Source organism: Scyliorhinus torazame, chromosome 7 (genome assembly GCF_047496885.1).
Source record: "Scyliorhinus torazame isolate Kashiwa2021f chromosome 7, sScyTor2.1, whole genome shotgun sequence".
Taxonomy (NCBI): domain Eukaryota; kingdom Metazoa; phylum Chordata; class Chondrichthyes; order Carcharhiniformes; family Scyliorhinidae; genus Scyliorhinus; species Scyliorhinus torazame.
Window position 1 is genome coordinate 107,899,130 of NC_092713.1, and position 18,086 is coordinate 107,917,215.

General features: G+C 50.6%; 1 protein-coding gene across 1 annotated transcript in view; it reads left to right on the plus strand.

The window, feature by feature from the left end:
* Positions 1–13,253, plus strand: part of nmnat2 (nicotinamide nucleotide adenylyltransferase 2) — a 472,861-nt gene extending 459,608 nt beyond the window's left edge. The window contains exons 10-11 of the mRNA XM_072511235.1: positions 2,157–2,224; positions 12,245–13,253. Of these exons, the coding sequence (XP_072367336.1) occupies positions 2,157–2,224; positions 12,245–12,347 (171 nt within the window). The 3' untranslated portion in view covers positions 12,348–13,253. The remainder of the gene's footprint in view (positions 1–2,156; positions 2,225–12,244) is intronic.
* The last annotated feature ends 4,833 nt before the right edge of the window (positions 13,254–18,086 follow it).

Below are 18,086 nucleotides of genomic sequence, written 5' to 3' on the forward strand. Positions count from 1 at the left end.
CAGGCCTTCAGCCGCATCAAAGCGGATATCGCAAAGGCCACGATGCGCGCCACCGACGAGTCCCTCCCCTTCCAGGTCGAGAGCGACGCATCCGACGTAGCTCTGGCGGCCACCCTTAACCAAGCGGGCAGACCCGTGGCCTTTTTCTCCCGAACCCTCCACGCCTCAGAAATCCGCCACTCCTCAGTGGAAAAGGAAGCCCAAGCCATAGTGGAAGCTGTGCGACATTGGAGGCATTACCTGGCCGGCAGGAGATTCACTCTCCTCACCGACCAACGGTCGGTAGCCTTCATGTTCGATAATGCACAGCAGGGCAAAATTAAAAATGACAAGATCTTAAGGTGGAGGATCGAGCTCTCCACCTTCAACTACAAGATCTTGTACCGTCCCGGAAAGCTGAACGAGCCGTCCGATGCCCTATCCCGCGGCACATGTGCCAACGCACAAATAGACCGTCTCCAAACCCTCCACAAGGACCTCTGCCACCCGGGGGTCACTCAGTTCCACCATTTTATACAGTCCCGCGACCTCCCCTACTCTGTGGAGGAGGTCCGTACAGTCACCAGGAACTGCCACATCTGTGCAGAGTGCAATCCGCACTTTTTCAGGCCGGATAGAGCGCACCTGATCAAGGCTTCCCGCCCCTTTGAACGCCTCAGTCTGGATTTCAAAGGGCCCCTCCCCTCCACCGACCGCAACACATACTTCCTGAACGTGGTGGACGAGTACTCCCGTTTCCCCTTCGCCATCCCCTACCCCGACATGACAGCGGCCACAGTCATTAAAGCCCTTGGCACCACACTGTTCGGTTGCCCCGCATATATCCATAGCGACAGGGGGTCCTCCTTCATGAGTGACGAGCTGCGCCAGTTCCTGCTCAGCAAGGGCATAGCCTCGAGCAGGACGACCAACCCCCGGGGGAACGGGCAAGTAGAGAGGGAGAACGGCACGGTCTGGAAGACCGTCCTACTGGCCCTACGGTCCAGGGATCTCCCAGTTTCCCGGTGGCAGGAGGTCCTCCCGGACGCTCTCCACTCCATCCGGTCGCTGCTGTGTACCACCACTAACCAAACGCCTCATGAGCGCCTCCTTGTCTTCCCCAGGAAGTCCTCCTCCGGAACGTCACTGCCGACCTGGCTGGCGGCCCCAGGACCCATTTTGCTCCGGAAACATGTGCGGGCGCACAAGTCGGACCCGTTGGTCGAGAGGGTTCACCTCCCCCACGCGAACCCGCAGTACGCCTACGTGGCGTACCCCGACGGCCGACAGGACACGGTCTCCCTGCGAGACCTGGCGCCCGCCGGCAACACACACACCCCCCCGACACCGATCATCCCCTCCCTGCCACCGGCGCACCCCGCGACCACCCCCTTCCCGGGAAGACCGGTCCTCCTCCCGTGTCCGCCCAGGAGTGAAACAGGAACAAACACCGAAACGCTCCCGGAGACGACAACGCCGGAACAAGCACCTGCACCACCACCGGGGCTGAGGCAATCGACGAGGAAGACCAGACCGCCCGCTCGACTCGTGGCATCGGCGTGACACCAAGAATGTTGTTGGACTGTAACCAAAAAAAATTTTCTTACTAATATTGTAAATAGTTTCACAAACCTTGTGCATAGCCCAGTGTAGGGCGAAAACTGTAATGACATGCCCAAAATTTTCCTCCCAGGACCAGCCTTGTAAACCCCTACCACCATGCGAACCACCACCCCGCCGGGTTCATTTTTAACAAGGGGTGAATGTGGTAGTATGTATTAGGGGTCATGTCGGACTGTGAAGACGTGATGCTATTGGCTGACAGATCCCGGGTCCTGGTTGGCTGTTGACTCCTGGCTCCGCCCTGAAGGCGGAGTATAAGAACCCGAACTTCTCCCCGCCGCTCCATTCTGTTGCTGAACTGCTGGGGACAAGTCTCGCTCAATAAAGCCTCATCGACTTCATCTCTACTCGTCTCTCTCGTAAGTCATTGTGCGCTACAAAGGGCATGTGCTTTAACTGTATCACATCAAACAAACCTATCATATCTTTGTGCTACAGCAACAACTATAGCAATAATAACAAAGTCATAAATTCTTGGGCAGTTGTGTGGATTAGTAAATTGCTTGTATTTAATGTGTGTGTATCTAAGGCAAATCATTTTTTTTCTTGAACAGGACAACATCCTTGCTGTAAAGGATGACACTAATCATCCCATGTCTGTTGTGAGTTCTACCAAGAGTAGGTATGTAATCTCTGTCTTACGTCTGGATAGCAACTGACTACTTTTATTCAAAATACAACGCCTGCTGATAGTTGATTCACTTAGTCGCTGAACTGTACAAACTAATAAGATCTCAGAAACTATTCTCAGTCTGAGATGAGTTAGCTTGACCTGGGGCTATGCCAAGGACACTTTAATTGGTCTTTGGTGTCCCTGGGTAAGGGAGGTGAAAATTGTGGTGATTATACATCACTGTAAATACACAAGGGGTTAATGTACATACACTACACCTAGCTAGGCACTAGAGGGAGCACCAGAGATATGACACACAGACATTCAACCAATAGGTCAGTAAGATAGGACACGGCCAATGGGCATTCACGATACACATAGAGGTGACACTACCACAGGAGGACATTATACCAACCCATATAAAAGGACACATCACCCATGCTCAGTCTCTTTCCAGTGGAGACACTCAGTGAGTACAGACACAGGGTTGATTGAACATCACACCCACCACGTGGATTGTAGCAGACTGGTTTGTCAGTCTGAGTAGCTATATCAGGATTAACAGTAGCGTCGAATCCAAGTAGGAGAATTGTTAATAGTTTAATAAACGTATTAAAGCTATCTCCAAGTCTGAACCTTTGTCAGAGTGCACATCAAGGAAGCAGCTGATGCTATGTCAAGAGCATAACAAAACATGATACCCAGGAGTGGCCGTTAAATCCATATAGTTAAAACCCAGCAAACAGAGACAACCAGCAACAGCAGCCAGGCAAGACGATGTTCGAGATTCCGGTTCCACAGCAGCTCTGGTACCAAGGCAATCTCAGTGAAAACTGGCATTAGTTCAGGCAGAGATTCGAGATCTACCTGGTAGTGTCCAACCTAGATGGCGTGGCGGATGTAGAAAAAATAAAGCTTCTACTTACCATCGCGGGTCCAGAAGCAGCTGAGATCTTCCAGACCTTCAAATACTCAAAGGGGCAAAACAAGAGCGACTTCCATCAGTCCTGGACAAATTCCAAGAATTCTGCGAGGAACATACAAGAAGGAAAGGTAAAAGAGGCGCCAAAACCCACCGCGAGGTAGGCTTGCAGCAACAAACTGCAGTTTTGAATTGCAGCCATCTTGGAAAAGCTGCTGCACATGTGCAGTTGCACGAAGAGCGCACAGAACGGGAAGGTCCGTTTGCCCCAAGTAACGGAACAGCGATATGCGCATACGCAATCGCTTCCTACGCTCTACGTCACACGCGTCGTGACGTCAGAGGCCCTGGACCACGCCTACTTAAAGGGGAAATGTCCCAAAAAAATTTTAAGCCGTAAAACCCGATTCTTTCACCTGGAACGACAGCACAATGCCTGAACTTCGACCAGTAGCTGAAAGTAACCTCTGCAGAACCCTGCAACAAGCAATTAGCACCGCCCAAAGAGATGATACAGTCCTTGAAGACTATGACTCAGACCTTGAATTCTTCTTTGGACACTCTCTGGTGTGCACCACACAGCTGATCCAGTACAGCAGATGGAAGTAGGAACACCCAAGGGGGCGAATGGTCGGAGGGCGGGACGACCCCAGGAACTAGCTGCCGTCCAGATGGTTTTGGGCTTCTGGAACAGACAGTCCCATCGATCATGGGGTTGCAGTCGCAGAGCCAGGGTCTATATGAGAGGCTGTCGGTGAGCATCCATCTAACCTACACTATGCCATTATCATCCATATGTTTATCCAATAAACTTTTAAATGCCCTCAATGTTGGCGAGTTCACTACTGTAGCAGGTAGGGCATTCCACGGCCTCACCACTCTTTGCGTAAAGAACCTACCTCTGACCTCTGTCCTATATCTATTACCCCTCAGTTTAAAGTTATGTCCCCTCGTGCCAGCCATATCCATCCGCGGGAGAAGGCTCTCACTGTCCACCCTATCCAACCCCCTGATCATTTTGTATGCCTCTATTAAGTCTCCTCTTAACCTTCTTCTCTCCAACGAAAACAACCTCAAGTCCATCAGCCTTTCCTCATAAGATTTTCCCTCCATAACCAGGCAACATCCTGGTAAATCTCCTCTGCACCCGCTCCAAAACCTCCACGTCCTTCCTATAATGCGGTGACCAGAACTGTACGCAATACTCCAAATGCGGCCGTACCAGAGTTCTGTACAGCTGCAACATGACCTCCCGACTCCGGAACTCAATCCCTCTACCAATAAAGGCCAACACTCCATAGGCCTTCTTCACAACCCTATCAACCTGGGTGGCAACTTTCAGGAATCTATGTACATGGACACCTAGATCCCTCTGCTCATCCACACTTTCAAGAACTTTACCATTAGCCAAATATTCCGCATTCCTGTTATTCCTTCCAAAGTGAATCACCTCACACTTCTCTACATTAAACTCCATTCGCCACCTCTCAGCCCAGCAGCTTATCTATGTCCCTCTGTAACCTGCTACATCCTTCCACACTATCGACAACACCACCGACTTTAGTATCATCTGCAAATTTACTCACCCACCCTTCTGCGCCTTCCTCTAGGTCATTGATAAAAATGACAAACAGCAACGGCCCCAGAACAGATCCTTGTGGTACTCCACTTGTGACTGTACTCCATTCTGAACATTTCCCATCAACCACCACCCTCTGTCTTCTTTCAGCTAGCCAATTTCTGATCCACATCTCTAAATCACCCTCAATCCCCAGCCTCCGTATTTTTTGCAATAGCCTACCGTGGGGACCTTATCAAACGCTTTGCTGAAATCCATATACACCACATCAACTGCTCTACCCTCGTCTACCTGTTCAGTCACCTTCTCAAAGAACTCAATAAGGTTTGTGAGGCATGACCTACCCTTCACAAAGCCATGCTAACTATCCCTGATCATATTATTCCTATCTAGATGATTATAAATCTTGTCTCTTATAATCCCCTCCAAGACTTTACCCACTACAGACGTGAGGCTCACCGGTCTATAGTTGCCGGGGTTGTCTCTGCTCCCCTTTTTGAACAAAGGGACCACATTTGCTGTCCTCCAGTCCTCTGGCACTATTCCTGTTGCCAATGATGACATAAAAATCAAAGCCAAAGGTCCAGCAATCTCTTCCCTGGCCTCCCAGAGGATTCTAGGATAAATCCCATCAGGTCCCGGGGACTTATCTATTTTCAGCCTGTCCAGAATTGCCAACACCTCTTCCCTACGTACCTCAATGCCATCTATTCTATTAGCCTGGGGCTCAGCATTCTCCTCCACAACATTATCTTTTTCCTGAGTGAATACTGACGAAAAATATTCATTTAGTATCTCGCCTATCTCTTCAGACTCCACACACAATTTCCCATCCCTGTCCTTGACTGGTCCTACTCTTTCCCTAGTCATTCGCTTATTCCTGACATACCTATAGAAAGCTTTTGGGTTTTCCTTGATCCTTCCTGCCAAATACTTCTCATGTCCCCTCCTTGCTCGTCTTAGCTCTCTCTTTAGATCCTTCCTCGCTACCTTGTAACTATCCATCGCCCCAACCGAAACTTCACACTTCATCTTCACATAGGCCTCCTTCTTCCTCTTAACAAGAGATTCCACTTCCTTGGTAAACCACGGTTCCCTCGTTCGACGCCTTCCTCCCTGTCTGACCGGTACATACTTATCAAGAACACGCAGTAGCTGATCCTTGAACAAGCCCCACTTATCCAGTGTGCCCAACACTTGCAGCCTACTTCTCCACCTTATCCCCCCCAAGTCACGTCTAATGGCATCATAATTGCCCTTCCCCCAGCTATAACTCTTGCCCTGCGGTGTATACTTATCCCTTTCCATCATTAACGTAAACGTCACCGAATTGTGGTCACTGTCCCCAAAGTGCTCTCCTACTTCCAAATCCAACACCTGGCCTGGTTCATTACCCAAAACCAAATCCAACGTGGCCTCGCCTCTTGTTGGCCTGTCAACATATTGTTTCAGGAAACCCTCCTGCACACACTGTACAAAAAACGACCCATCTATTGTACTCGAACTATATCTTTTCCAGTCAATATTTGGAAAGTTAAAGTCTCCCATAATAACTACCCTGTTACTTTCGCTCATATCCAGAATCATCTTCGCCATCCTTTCCTCTACATCCCTAGAACTATTAGGAGGCCTACAAAAAACTCCCAACAGGGTGACCTCTCCTTTCCTGTTTCTAACTTCAGCCCATACTACCTTGGAAGAAGAGTCCCCATCTAGCATCCTCTCCGCCACCGTAATACTGCTCTTGACTAGCAGCGCCACACCTCCCCCTCTTTCGCCTCCTTCTCTGAGCTTACTAAAACACCTAAACCCCGGAACCTGCAACATCCATTCCTGTCCCTGCTCTATCCATGTCTCCGAAATGGCCACAACATCGAAGTCCCAGGTACCAACCCATGCTGCCAGTTCCCCTACCTTGTTTCGTATACTCCTGGCATTGAAGTAGACACACTTCAAACCACCTACCTGAACACTGGCCCCCTCCTGCGACGTCAAATCTGTGCTCCTGACCTCTATACTCTCATTCTCCCTTACCCTAAAACTACAATCCAGGTTCCCATGCCCCTGCTGCATTAGTTTAAACCCCCCCAAAGAGCACTAACAAATCTCCCCCCCAGGATATTTGTGCCCCTCAGGTTCAGATGTAGACCATCCTGTCTGTAGAGGTCCCACCTTCCCCAGAAAGAGCCCCAGTTATCCAGAAATCTGAATCCCTCTCGCCTGTACCATCCCTGTAGCCACGTGTTTAAATGCTCTCTCTCCCTATTCCTCATCTCACTATCACGTGGAGGAGTCCAACCAGGAGCAGCGGGTGGTGCCTACCATGCGTGCCACCCAGGCCAACACCCCATGGGTGGCGTCATGGTGGAGTCATTGTGGGCGACGGTTTTGGCTTTGGATCAGCATGTCTAAGGCCTGGGGCATTCCGTGCAGGCGCTGGTTGAGGGCCCGGACAGGGTTGCCGACTCACAGGCGGCCATGTGCCAGAGCCACCTGGAAATTGCAGTGGTGCTCCTGAGCATATCCCAGTCACAGGAGGCCATGACTGGGCACATCGGCGGCATTGCCCAGGCGCTGGCCAACGTGGCGCAGACACGAAGAGAGGTGGTCCAGTCCCAGAGGGAGATAGCACAGTCACTGGCTGATGTGACACAGGCCCAGAAGGTGGTGGCACAGTCAATGTGTGATGTGGTGCAGTCCCAGGGGGCGGTGGTCTACTCCCTGTGCTCCATGGCCGCGAGTATGGGGACCCTGGTCGAGACCAGAGCGTGCCTCCAGGACTGGCAGCACCAGGAGGTGGGGGTGCCTCAGGGGATGGCTCCGCTCGCACCCCCGTCCCATGGAGTAGCCTGGGGCCATCGGGCACCCCGAGGGAAGGAGGAGGTGATGAGGCCCATACCAGTGACTCCTGCAGGGGAGGTGCCGGAACACCGTAGCAACTCGGACACCCCCCGTCCCCCTCCTGTCCGTGGAGCATATGGTGGGCAGCAGGCAGAACAGGGCAGCACCATGCCACTTGGGACACACGAGCAGCAGCCGGGCCCATCCAGGCCCGGTTACCCCAGAAGACGGCTGCCAATGGGGACCCAGGTTGCAGGGCAGGAATCACAGCAGGCCGCCTCCTCTCCTGATGTACCATCTGGGGATCCACCTAGACGTATCGTTAGGGCCCGTGAGGCCAGAAAGTTAGACACAGGTGTCGGGCACAGTTTAGTTATAGGGGCTAGGGCAGTCATTTTCAAACCTAGGGTTGCAACCCGCAGGTGGGTGATGGGCGAGTGTCGGGAGGATCACCGGGCCATGCGTAGTGGCATTCCCGATCATTGGGCCATGTGCTTCAGTGTTCCCGATTGCGGAAAGTAGTGCCCAAGAGCACAACCAGTTTTTTAAAATGTTGGCTGCGACCAGTTTTCAGAATGCCGGCCGTTCCGCGCATGCCTGCCCCCTCAGCAGTGTACAGGCCCGGAGCCCAATGGGGCAGGACTCCTCCTGACACCAGCAAGCTGACCCAGGAGCAGATCTTTTTTTACATCGCTGGAGTCTTCACGTCATGTGTTCTGGGCGTGAGGGACATTCCTCCATTTTGCAGCTGCCAACAGTGCTGGTGTGAACCAAAGGGCCGCTGGTGAACAACCCATGAAGAACAAGCTGAAAACAGGAACAAGGCAACATGAAGGTGATTTCTTGAGGTGTGGGTTTATTAATTGTGCCAGTGCAAATCAGTATTCAAAGTTCACGTGTGTTATATGCAGGAAAGCACTGGCAAAAGAAAGTTTTAAAACCCTCAAAACTTTAAAGACATTTGAAGACTAAGCATGGCGAGTTCAAGGGCAAACCTCTTTCTTTTTTTCAACGAATGCAGTGAGATCTTAAATCACCACCAGAAATGTAACATTGAATAACAAAGCAAGTGAGATTGTGAGGACCAAGCAGGCTCACTTGTTACATTAAAGGTAAGTGAAAATGGCGGGTTGCGAAGTTCAGGCCATGTGGGTGGTGAAGGTTTGCTGGCATGGGTCATGAAGGTCAGCCAGTATCGGTCCCGAAGGATGGCCAGTTGGTAAAAATAGGTCCTAAGCAAAATAGCTTGAAAAACACTGGGCTAGGGCATGTACCTGTAAATATCTGTGCACGTTAAACACTCTTAATACTGCTACAACCTGCCTTGGTGCTCTGTCAGATGGGTGTGAGGGATGGTCTGGTCTGGGCTGGCCAGAGAGGGGTTGCGGGGAAGGGGGAATGGGCGGATGTTATGCGTGGCCTGGCTCCCCACCACCCGCCCCCTCCCTCCGACCATCCCCACCACCATCACCCCTGCCGCTCCTCCCCTCCCCCTGGTCGGTGAACCTGGAAGCAACCAGAGCGTCCCGTGCGCACAACCTCTGAGGCCTCCCGTGCCTGCCTGGCGCCACGTCTTGCCCTCCTTATCAGACAAGGACTGGTGTTCATCCTCCTCCTCCAGCACGTTGCCCCTCTGCTGCCCTATGTTGTGGAGGATGCAGCAGTTCGCCAAGATGTGGGCAACCCTCTCAGCGGCATACTGGAGGGCTCTTCCAGAGCGGTCCAGTCACCTGAATCACATCTCCAGGAGACCAAAGCACCATTTGATCGTGCCACTGGTCACTGCATGGGCATCATTGTAGGGGCCATCCATGTCAGTCTGTGGCCTCCGGACAGGCGTCATTAGCCATAATTGCAGTGGATAACCCCTGTCACCCAGGAGCCAACCCCCCAGCCGGGTTCGCATCTCAAACATGTCAGGAATCATGGAGTGTGCCAGGATGAAGGCGTTGTCCACACTGCCCGGATATCGAACGCAGATGTGCATGATGCGCATCTGGTGGTCACATATCAGCTGATCGTTCATCGATTGGAACCCCTTTCGGTTTGTCATCTGCAAGTGCTCGTAGGGGGATGTGCATCCCATCGATCACCCCCTGCACCCTGGGTATCCCATTGATGGTGGTGAATCCCGCTGCCCGGGTATCCTGGTGGGTTCAATCCACATTGAAATGGATGTACTGGGCCGACTGGGCATATAGGGCCTCCGTGACGGCATGAATGCACATGTGCACCAATCTCTGTGAGGTCTAGTATAGGGCCCCACGCGGCACCTGGAATGTGTCCCCCATTCCCCCATGGTGCGAGGTGCACCATGATCTATCCGATATGTCGCACTGTCTCCCTGCTCAGCCGGAGTCTTCGACGGCATGTCCGGTCCGGCACATCCTCAAATGACAGGCACTGCCGGTACACACGAGGCCTCATGCAATGCTTCCTTTGCACCTCCTCCTTCTCGAGGAAGCTCTTCACTGCTGCAGCTTCCTACTCCTCGAGCAGCGCCTGCTCGGACAGCCGCAGGGCATTCCACAGGGCTGCGGTGTCTAGCAGGTGCCCGGCAACATGGGGATTCTGGCCCTGCTGCCAAGGGTACTGTTGGCTGGCACTGCCCTTGCCAGCGGTATGCTCCACGGCCCCCAGCCGGTGCCCCCATAGGGGCTACAGTGGCGGTTATGGTGGAGGGTGGGGGACACCTAATTGGCCAGTGTCACTCTGCAGAACCAGGGGCCAAGGTGAGTGGTCAGTGGAGTGCACAGCAAGGTGGCTGCCTTGTAGGCCGCCATAATGGCGGTTCATGTCTGGGCACCATCCCAGTCCTGTGGGCGGGTTGCCCCGGCCACACGGCCCATTCCCCCATCACCCTCCCGCACCCCGGCACTGGCAAGGCCCCCCCCCCAGTCCATCCAGCGTCTGGCCCAGCAGTCCACAGTTGCGCCTCTCTGTGTCCTACCTCCTCTCACTAATCTTCATCAGCCACGATACCGGTTTCACGATTTTTAAAAGCACAAGTGAACCTTGCCGTCGAGAATTTGGCCGATCGGAAGCAGGGAAACGCAGTCACGGAGAATACCGGGTCCGGCCCGCTAATGATATACGAACATCGTTTTCTGTGCATGCATTCCGGAATGCATTGACGCCGCTGTTGAGGTGATGGAGGATTGCGATTTGACGTCAAATTGGTGCCCGTTGCGATTTTGGTATCGGAACCAATTCTCCGCTCAATTGCGTTTACCGATTTCGGCGTCAGCCGAAGGAGAATCCCGCCACCGGTTCTTCATAAAGCAGTTTCATAAATAGCTCTCAACTTAACTCTGTAATAGTCTTTTATGGTGGACACCAAGCTCGGGTTAATTTCAAAAGCAATAATATATTTACTGGTGAATTTCAAAGAAAGCGGGTCCACAGTATTGCATTTATTGTGAACACTTCAATCTGAAGGGTTTTAAGTTTAACTCCTTCATTGAAGAGAATTTTTCAGGTGATTGGGGTATAATTTGACTTTTTCCTGGGCCTCAACTAAAAGTTATGAAAGGGGCTGACCATTCATTTTCACTCATTTTTCAGTGTCATAAAAAGTCAAAAACCATCCCATGTTCTCCTGGAAGGAGGACTTCATAATTGTATTCTATTGAAGCTGTAACACAACCCCAGGGTTGAAATGTGATCAGCCAAAAGTCCACGGAGGGGGACAAGTTGCATTATCCTGACTTTACTCATTTGTCGGTGTGATTGGTTTCATGCTCAAATTCAAAGATCTTAGGCCCTGGTTCCCCCTGCTTTCGGATTGCACAATCTAAAAAGGGCAGAAAAATAGAAGGTCGAACCCATAAAGGGTGGGCAACATTCTGCCGTGTACAGCATCTGAAGCACCCCCTCCCTTAACCCCACCCCCAGCCATTGGTCATTGCCACTCTTACAGGCTTCTCAGGCCTACAGTAGTAGTTGGAATTCCATCCCCAAATACAGGTGAGGTAGAGCCTCGCGCCCTCTATTGAATTGGAAGTCCAGACAGGATCAGGTCATGTCAGGCAAAGCAGAATTCAGATGTGACACACCTAAACAGCATCCAGAAATGGAGGGAAGAGGAACATAAACCTTCTGCCGTTGGTAGAGAAGGGGTTTGAGGAGAGCAGAAACCTTTTGGCACAACATCCTTCAGCACATCACAGTACAATTCGTGGGCAGCACGGTAGCACAAGAGGCTAGCATTGTGGCTTCACAGCGCCAGGGTCCCAGGTTCAATTCCCCGCTGGGTCACTGTCTGTGTGGAGTCTGCACGTTCTCCCAGTGTCTGCGAGGGTTTCCTCCGGGTGCTCCGGTTTACTCCCACAGTCCAAAGAAGTGCAGATTAGGTGGATTGGCCATGCTAAATTGCCATTAGTGTCCAAAAAAAGTTTGATAGGGTTATTGGGTTACGGGGATAGGGTGGAAGTGGGGGCCTCCTTCTGCACTGTATGTTCTATGTTCTAATATAGTGATGGATCTTCAAATGGCACAGATTTACAGCTCAGTCACCTCCTGGTGTCTGGGGGTCACATCCTTAAAATAGAAAAGAAGGCAAGTAAATGGCTGAGGGGGATAAAAGATGATAAAGAAACTGTAAAGTAGATGAACAGATTAACCCAATAAAATCATTTTGTTGCACTAATGTAATTGTGATTAAGCATTTCTATTTACATTTTGACAGACTGGCTTTGCAACATGGCGATGGCCATGTGGTGGACTATTTGAACCAGCCCGTTATTGACTACGTCCTGCAGAATCAGCTCTACATCAAGACATCCGGATAAAAATCTCCAGCAAGGACCAGAAAGAACAGCTTACAGTTTCCCTCTCAGTAAAACTGTACTACTGCTCTACTGCTTACATATACAGAGCTTCTAGTGTCGGCCATTTCCACTGTACTACAAGAGCAGAAGCTGTACTGACAGACTGCACTGTATGAACTGCACAGAACTTCTCGCTGTCCACTCGTGTCTCTTCCTCTGTACTGCCCTCTAACTGACACTTGTGCTGACCTTCATATTATCACAGAATACCAAGTGTCGGTATAATTAATTCCCTTTTTTTTTGTTAGAAGTAGGATCATGTACGTTTTTTCGTAGGAAATTCCTAACCTCTCCATGCTGCTTGCAACTTTGACTCAACCAAGTCGCCTGCCCGCTCTGGGCTAGCAATTCCAGATTTACAGTTAGTAGCATGCTTAGTTCATAGAACTGCTTCAATGCCTCTGTGTTTTAATAAATGTGATAAGCTCAAAGTCCATTGTTCTCTCAACAGGAACAAGTAAGAATTTGATGGTTTTGCAGGTATTCTTGACATTTCACAAAATGCATAGCTTCCAAAACAGCCCCCAGCATCTTGATGTAGCTGGGAGGGGGAAGTAATTTGCACCAAAGTTCTGTTTGGAGAGGGAATATCATATTTAGCCTCCTTCTCTCCAATCACATCATGATAGCACAGATAGAAGTAAGAGAAAAAATGAGTAGGTTTTTTTTCACTATTTAAAAATAATGCAGTATTTTTCTCTGCTTTTCATCAGTGGTTTCATATAGAAACTTCGAACGATGTCAGAAGTGAAACAAGCCTGTTTAAAACCACATATTGTCACTATGCAGCAGCAGAAAGCAAAATTGTGTGCATAAATTGGACTGTTCTCCACTGTAATACAATGCATCATTAAACAATATCATTCATTTTTTTTGCAAGTAGATATTATTTTGCAGCCACAAAGTCTCAACAAGGTTAGAAAACAGGATGATGCGCACTTAAACAATCTGCCATTTTAATCAGAGCAATAAATTGATCCTCAAATGTCAAGAGTTGAAGCTGAGAAGTCTACATCCCTTTTGGTATCAGATATTCCCTCACAGTATTGGTTTTGTTTTAAGATTGTTGAGACTCAGCCTCCAAATTCTTCCATCTGTATTCCCTAGACCGACTAAATAATGCAAATCAGCAAAACATTTATCCCGTAAGACCTCCGTTACATTGAGAGTTGGCATCCATTTTACTCCCAGTGTCTGACTTTTTTCCCTCTTTATAGTATACTCACCCTAATTTTATAAAATATGATTGTATTTCAACTGTTACCTAAGCTATTATTTTCTCACTATTCTGTACAGTCCTGCTCTGGGGAAACTTGTGTTCATTTCCTTTTAGCTTCTTTGTGGAAGTACATCTGAAGGCATTTCAGTTTCTCTTTTTAAGGTTCCTATTCTGTGCTACTGGGAATGTTGCAATTGTACTTGGTCTAAGTCAGTTGAATTTGATAGTAATATTTTTAAGCATGAGTTCAGCTTAATTTTCATCTAGATAGGACCAATTTAAGAGAATGATGATCAGCCTTGGTGACTAGCCTCTTAAACCAAGAAATTCAGAATTTCATGAAAGGAATATTCACTAAAAAGAAACTAAGTACAAGGGGAAAAGAAGATACATAGATACATAGTAGATAGGAACAGGAGGAAGGTTTTTGGCCCTTCGCGCCTGCTCCACTATTTATCACGATCATGGCTGACCATCCAACTCAATAGCCTAATCCTGCTTTCCCCCCATAGCCTTTGGTACATTTGCCGTAAGTGCTACATCTATCCGCCTCTTGAATATATTCAATGCTTCAGCATCAACTACTTCCTGTGGTAATGAATTCCACAGGCTCACCACTCTTTGTGTGAAGAAATGTCTCCTCATTCTCTGTCTGAAATGGTTTACCCTGAATCCTCAGACTGTGACCCCTGGGGCGAAATTCTCCCCCAACGGCGGGATGTCCGCCCACTGTCGCCAAAAACGGCGCCAATCAGACGGGCATCGCGCCGGCCCAAAGGTGCGGAATGCTCCGCATCTTTGGCGGCCTAGCCCCAACATTGAGGGGCTAGGCCGACGCCGGAGGGATTTCCACCCCGCCAGCTGGCAGAAATGGCATTTGTTGCCCTGCCAGCTGGCGGAAATGGCATTTGTTGCCCCGCCAGCTGGCGCGGAAATGCGGCGCATGCGCGGGAGCGTCAGCGGCCGCCGACAGTTTCCCGCGCATGCGCAGTAGGGAGAGTCTCTTCCGCCTCCGCCATGGTGGAGGCCGTGGCGGACGCGGAAGGGAAAGAGTGCCCCCACGGAACAGGCCCGCCCGCGGATCGGTGGGCCCCGATCGCGGGCCAGGCCACCGTGGGGGCACCCCCCGGGGTCAGATCGCCCCGCACCCCCCCCAGGACCCCGGAGCCCGCCCACGCCGCCTTGTCCCGCCGGTAAATACCAGCTTTGATTTACGCCGGCGGGACAGGCAATTTCTGGGCGGGACTTCGGCCCATCTCCGGTACCGGAGACTTCGGCGGGGGCGGGATTCACGTCGGAGAATGACGCCCCTGGTTCTGGACACACCCATCATTGGTAACATCTACCCTGTCTAGTCCTGCTAGAATTTTATAAGTCTCTATGAGATTCCCTTTCATTCTTCTGAACTCCAGCAAGAACAATCCTAATCTAGTCAATCTTTCTTCATGTGACAGTCCCGCCAATCCCTGGTATCAGTCTGGTAAGCCTTCGCTGCAAGGACATCCTGGGCGCGATTCTCTGCTCCCGCGCCGGTTAGGTGAATCGCCTGGGTCGCCAAATTTTCCTGCGACGCCGGTCCGACGCCCTCCCGCGATTCTCCCAAGCGGCGAGAACGGCCCCGTCGAGTTCCGCGTGGCGCAGGCTGGAGATCGCCCGAGACACCCAAAATGGCGATTCTCCAGCACCCCTGCTATTCTCAGGCCCGGATGGGCCGAGCGGCCAGCCAAAAACAGCGGGTTCCCCCCGGCGCCGTCCACATCTGGTTGCTGCCGGCGGGAACAGCGCGGGAACGCTGGGGGGGGCGGCCTGCGGGGGGGGGGGGAATCCTGCACCGGGGGCGGCCTCAAATGGGGTGTGGCCCAGATCGGTGCCCACCGATCGTCGGGCCGTCCTCTCTGAAGGAGGACCTCTTTCTTCCGCAACCCCGCAAGATCCGTCTGACATCTTCTTGCGGGGCGGACTCGGAGAGGAGGGCAACCACGCATGCGCGGATTGGCGCCGGCCAACCCGCGCAAGCGCAGGTGACGCATGTTATGCGGCGCCGGCCGCGTCATGTATGCGGCGCCACCTTTACGTGGCGCCAAGGCCTGCCGCGTGTAAATGATGCGCCGCTGCTCCTAGCCCATTATCGGGCCCTGAATCAGTCGGGATAGGGGCCGTTTTGCGCCGTCGTGAACCTCGACGGCGTTCACAACGGCGCAAACACTCTGCCTCCATTTCAGAGAATCCCGCCCCCTGTCTCAGAAAAGGAGACCAAAACTGCACACAGATGTGGCCTCACCTTGGCCCTGTATAATTGTGATCTTTGAGGTAGTTTTCACTGATCATTGGTCAAGTTCCTCTTCAACTCCAGACTGAGGGGTCAGTTCCTCTCCTCTCCAAACAACCAGCATGCATAGCTTCAAATCAGTCAAATGTATATCTACAAATCACCACTTCCAAACAGCAGAACATCAAATGAATGCTATAATTTTCCTCAGTTTGGAAACAAAGGCTGAGCCTGGTTGGTGCCATTTATCGGGCGTGATTGTGCCACTGTGTTATGCCCAGCGCTGATTCTATTGCGCCGGGAGCATCACGGGCGAGGTTCAAATCGGGCTTCGCACTGGGCACAAAACCATGTGCAAATCACCTGACCAGCGGCACCCTGCGCAATCTGGATCACGCCCTCGCTGGGTGTAATCTGGATAATCGCAAAAATATGCCTGTTTAGGGCAGCATCGTGGCGCAAGTGGTTAGCACAGTTGCCTCACGGCGCCAAGGTCCCAGGCTCGATCCCAGCTCTGGGTCACTGTCCGTGTGGAGTTTGCACATTCTCCCTGTGTTTGCGTGGGTTTCGCCCCCACAACCCAAAACATGTGCAGGGTAGGTGGATTGACCACGCTAAATTGCCCCTTAATTGGAAAAAATGAACTGGATACTCTAAAAAAAAAAATTTTTAATAAAACAATATATATGCCTGTTTGAGGACACAGTCTCCCGGCACCCGGGAGTCACCGGCGAACCCTCACCCGGGCACCAATTAACACTGGCCTCCACAAGCGGAGACCAGACATGAAGGCCACTCCAGGGTGTTTCGAGGCCATTGGAGCTCTCCGGGTGGCTGGGGATAGGGCAGGCCAGTTCCCTGGAACTCCCCTCAGCACCTTGGCTGTGCCAGGGTGCCAGGTTGGCACAGTCATGGGCAGTGTACAGGTGTCAGGTTGGAACAGCCAAGGCTTATGGCCTGAGGAGGGCCATTCCCATGAAACGGGGGTTATGAAGGGTGGGAGGGGGCGAAGGGGGGCTATGGAAAGTGGTCATGAAGTTTGGGGGGGAAGGGGGGGTCCTAAAAGGGAGGAGGGTCCTGAAGGGTCCTCAACGACCCCTTAGCGGGATGTGCTCATTTCTTAGGGTGGGGAGGGGGTGTATTGTCGGTGGATGGGGGCACCCTTTCAAAATGGCCCCTCGATCTCCTGAGGAGCCAGTCTAGTCGGCAAGTTTAGTTCCCCACTGCTGAAAGTTTTTTGAAGTGTGTTGGACTGAAACTCCCCAAGCCCCAGAAAATGACTTAAGTGTGGGTGAATCCAGTCGAGATTTAATCCAAAAACCTGGCGGGTAACACCCAGCCAAACTGACCCAAAATGACATTCACGCCCATCCTTGTTTTACCTTGGAAATGGCTTCATCTGACAACAGAAATTATCCTTTTAACAATTGTTTATTTTTGCTTCTAACTGTATCATATTAAACTCTTACCATTCAATCAGATGACAAAGCTGTTGTGCAGTCTTGTCAAATAATCTGGTTTCTCTGCTCACAGCCCTCGCTCATACGGTCTTTGTTAAATTTTGCATTCTTTATTTGCAATTGGTGCAAATTCCTGTCAAAAATACCTGTTGTTTCCATTAATGATTGCACAGAGCTGTCAGACATATCCTTTAATGTACAGTTTGTGAATGATCTCTGTTCATTGTTGTCTAGTGTCCAACACCAATAGTAATTTAACCTTTAATGTTGCACGCTCGTCTCTATGCACAGATAGGTGGATATCATGAAAGGATACTCTATCACCTTCCTAGTGTTTTCATTTTATCGTCATTCAGGAATAATAAAGATTAGAAGTGAGGTGTGTTGTCAATTTCAAAGCTGTAAATGATCAAAATGCATGTTTCCAGCATTCCCTGGCTAGTGCCATTTTTATGAACATAACTGATATAACGACATGGCCTATCTGCTGGCATCCAATTGGCTGAGAGGCATACCATGAATTCCATATTTGCTTTAAGAAACAAGCTGTAATTTCTCGAATTGAAATGCTGCATTTCCAGTAGTCTCAATGAAATGGCACATTTGCATAAAGCATATAAATTTTAATAGAACCATTATCATTCTTGGGCTGTAACAGTCTTATTTTTTGAATCTGTGTTACAAACAAAATACATAACCTCACCTCTCGTAATTCCTTCCCAAATGCTTAAAATGTGTATGAAAAATTGAAA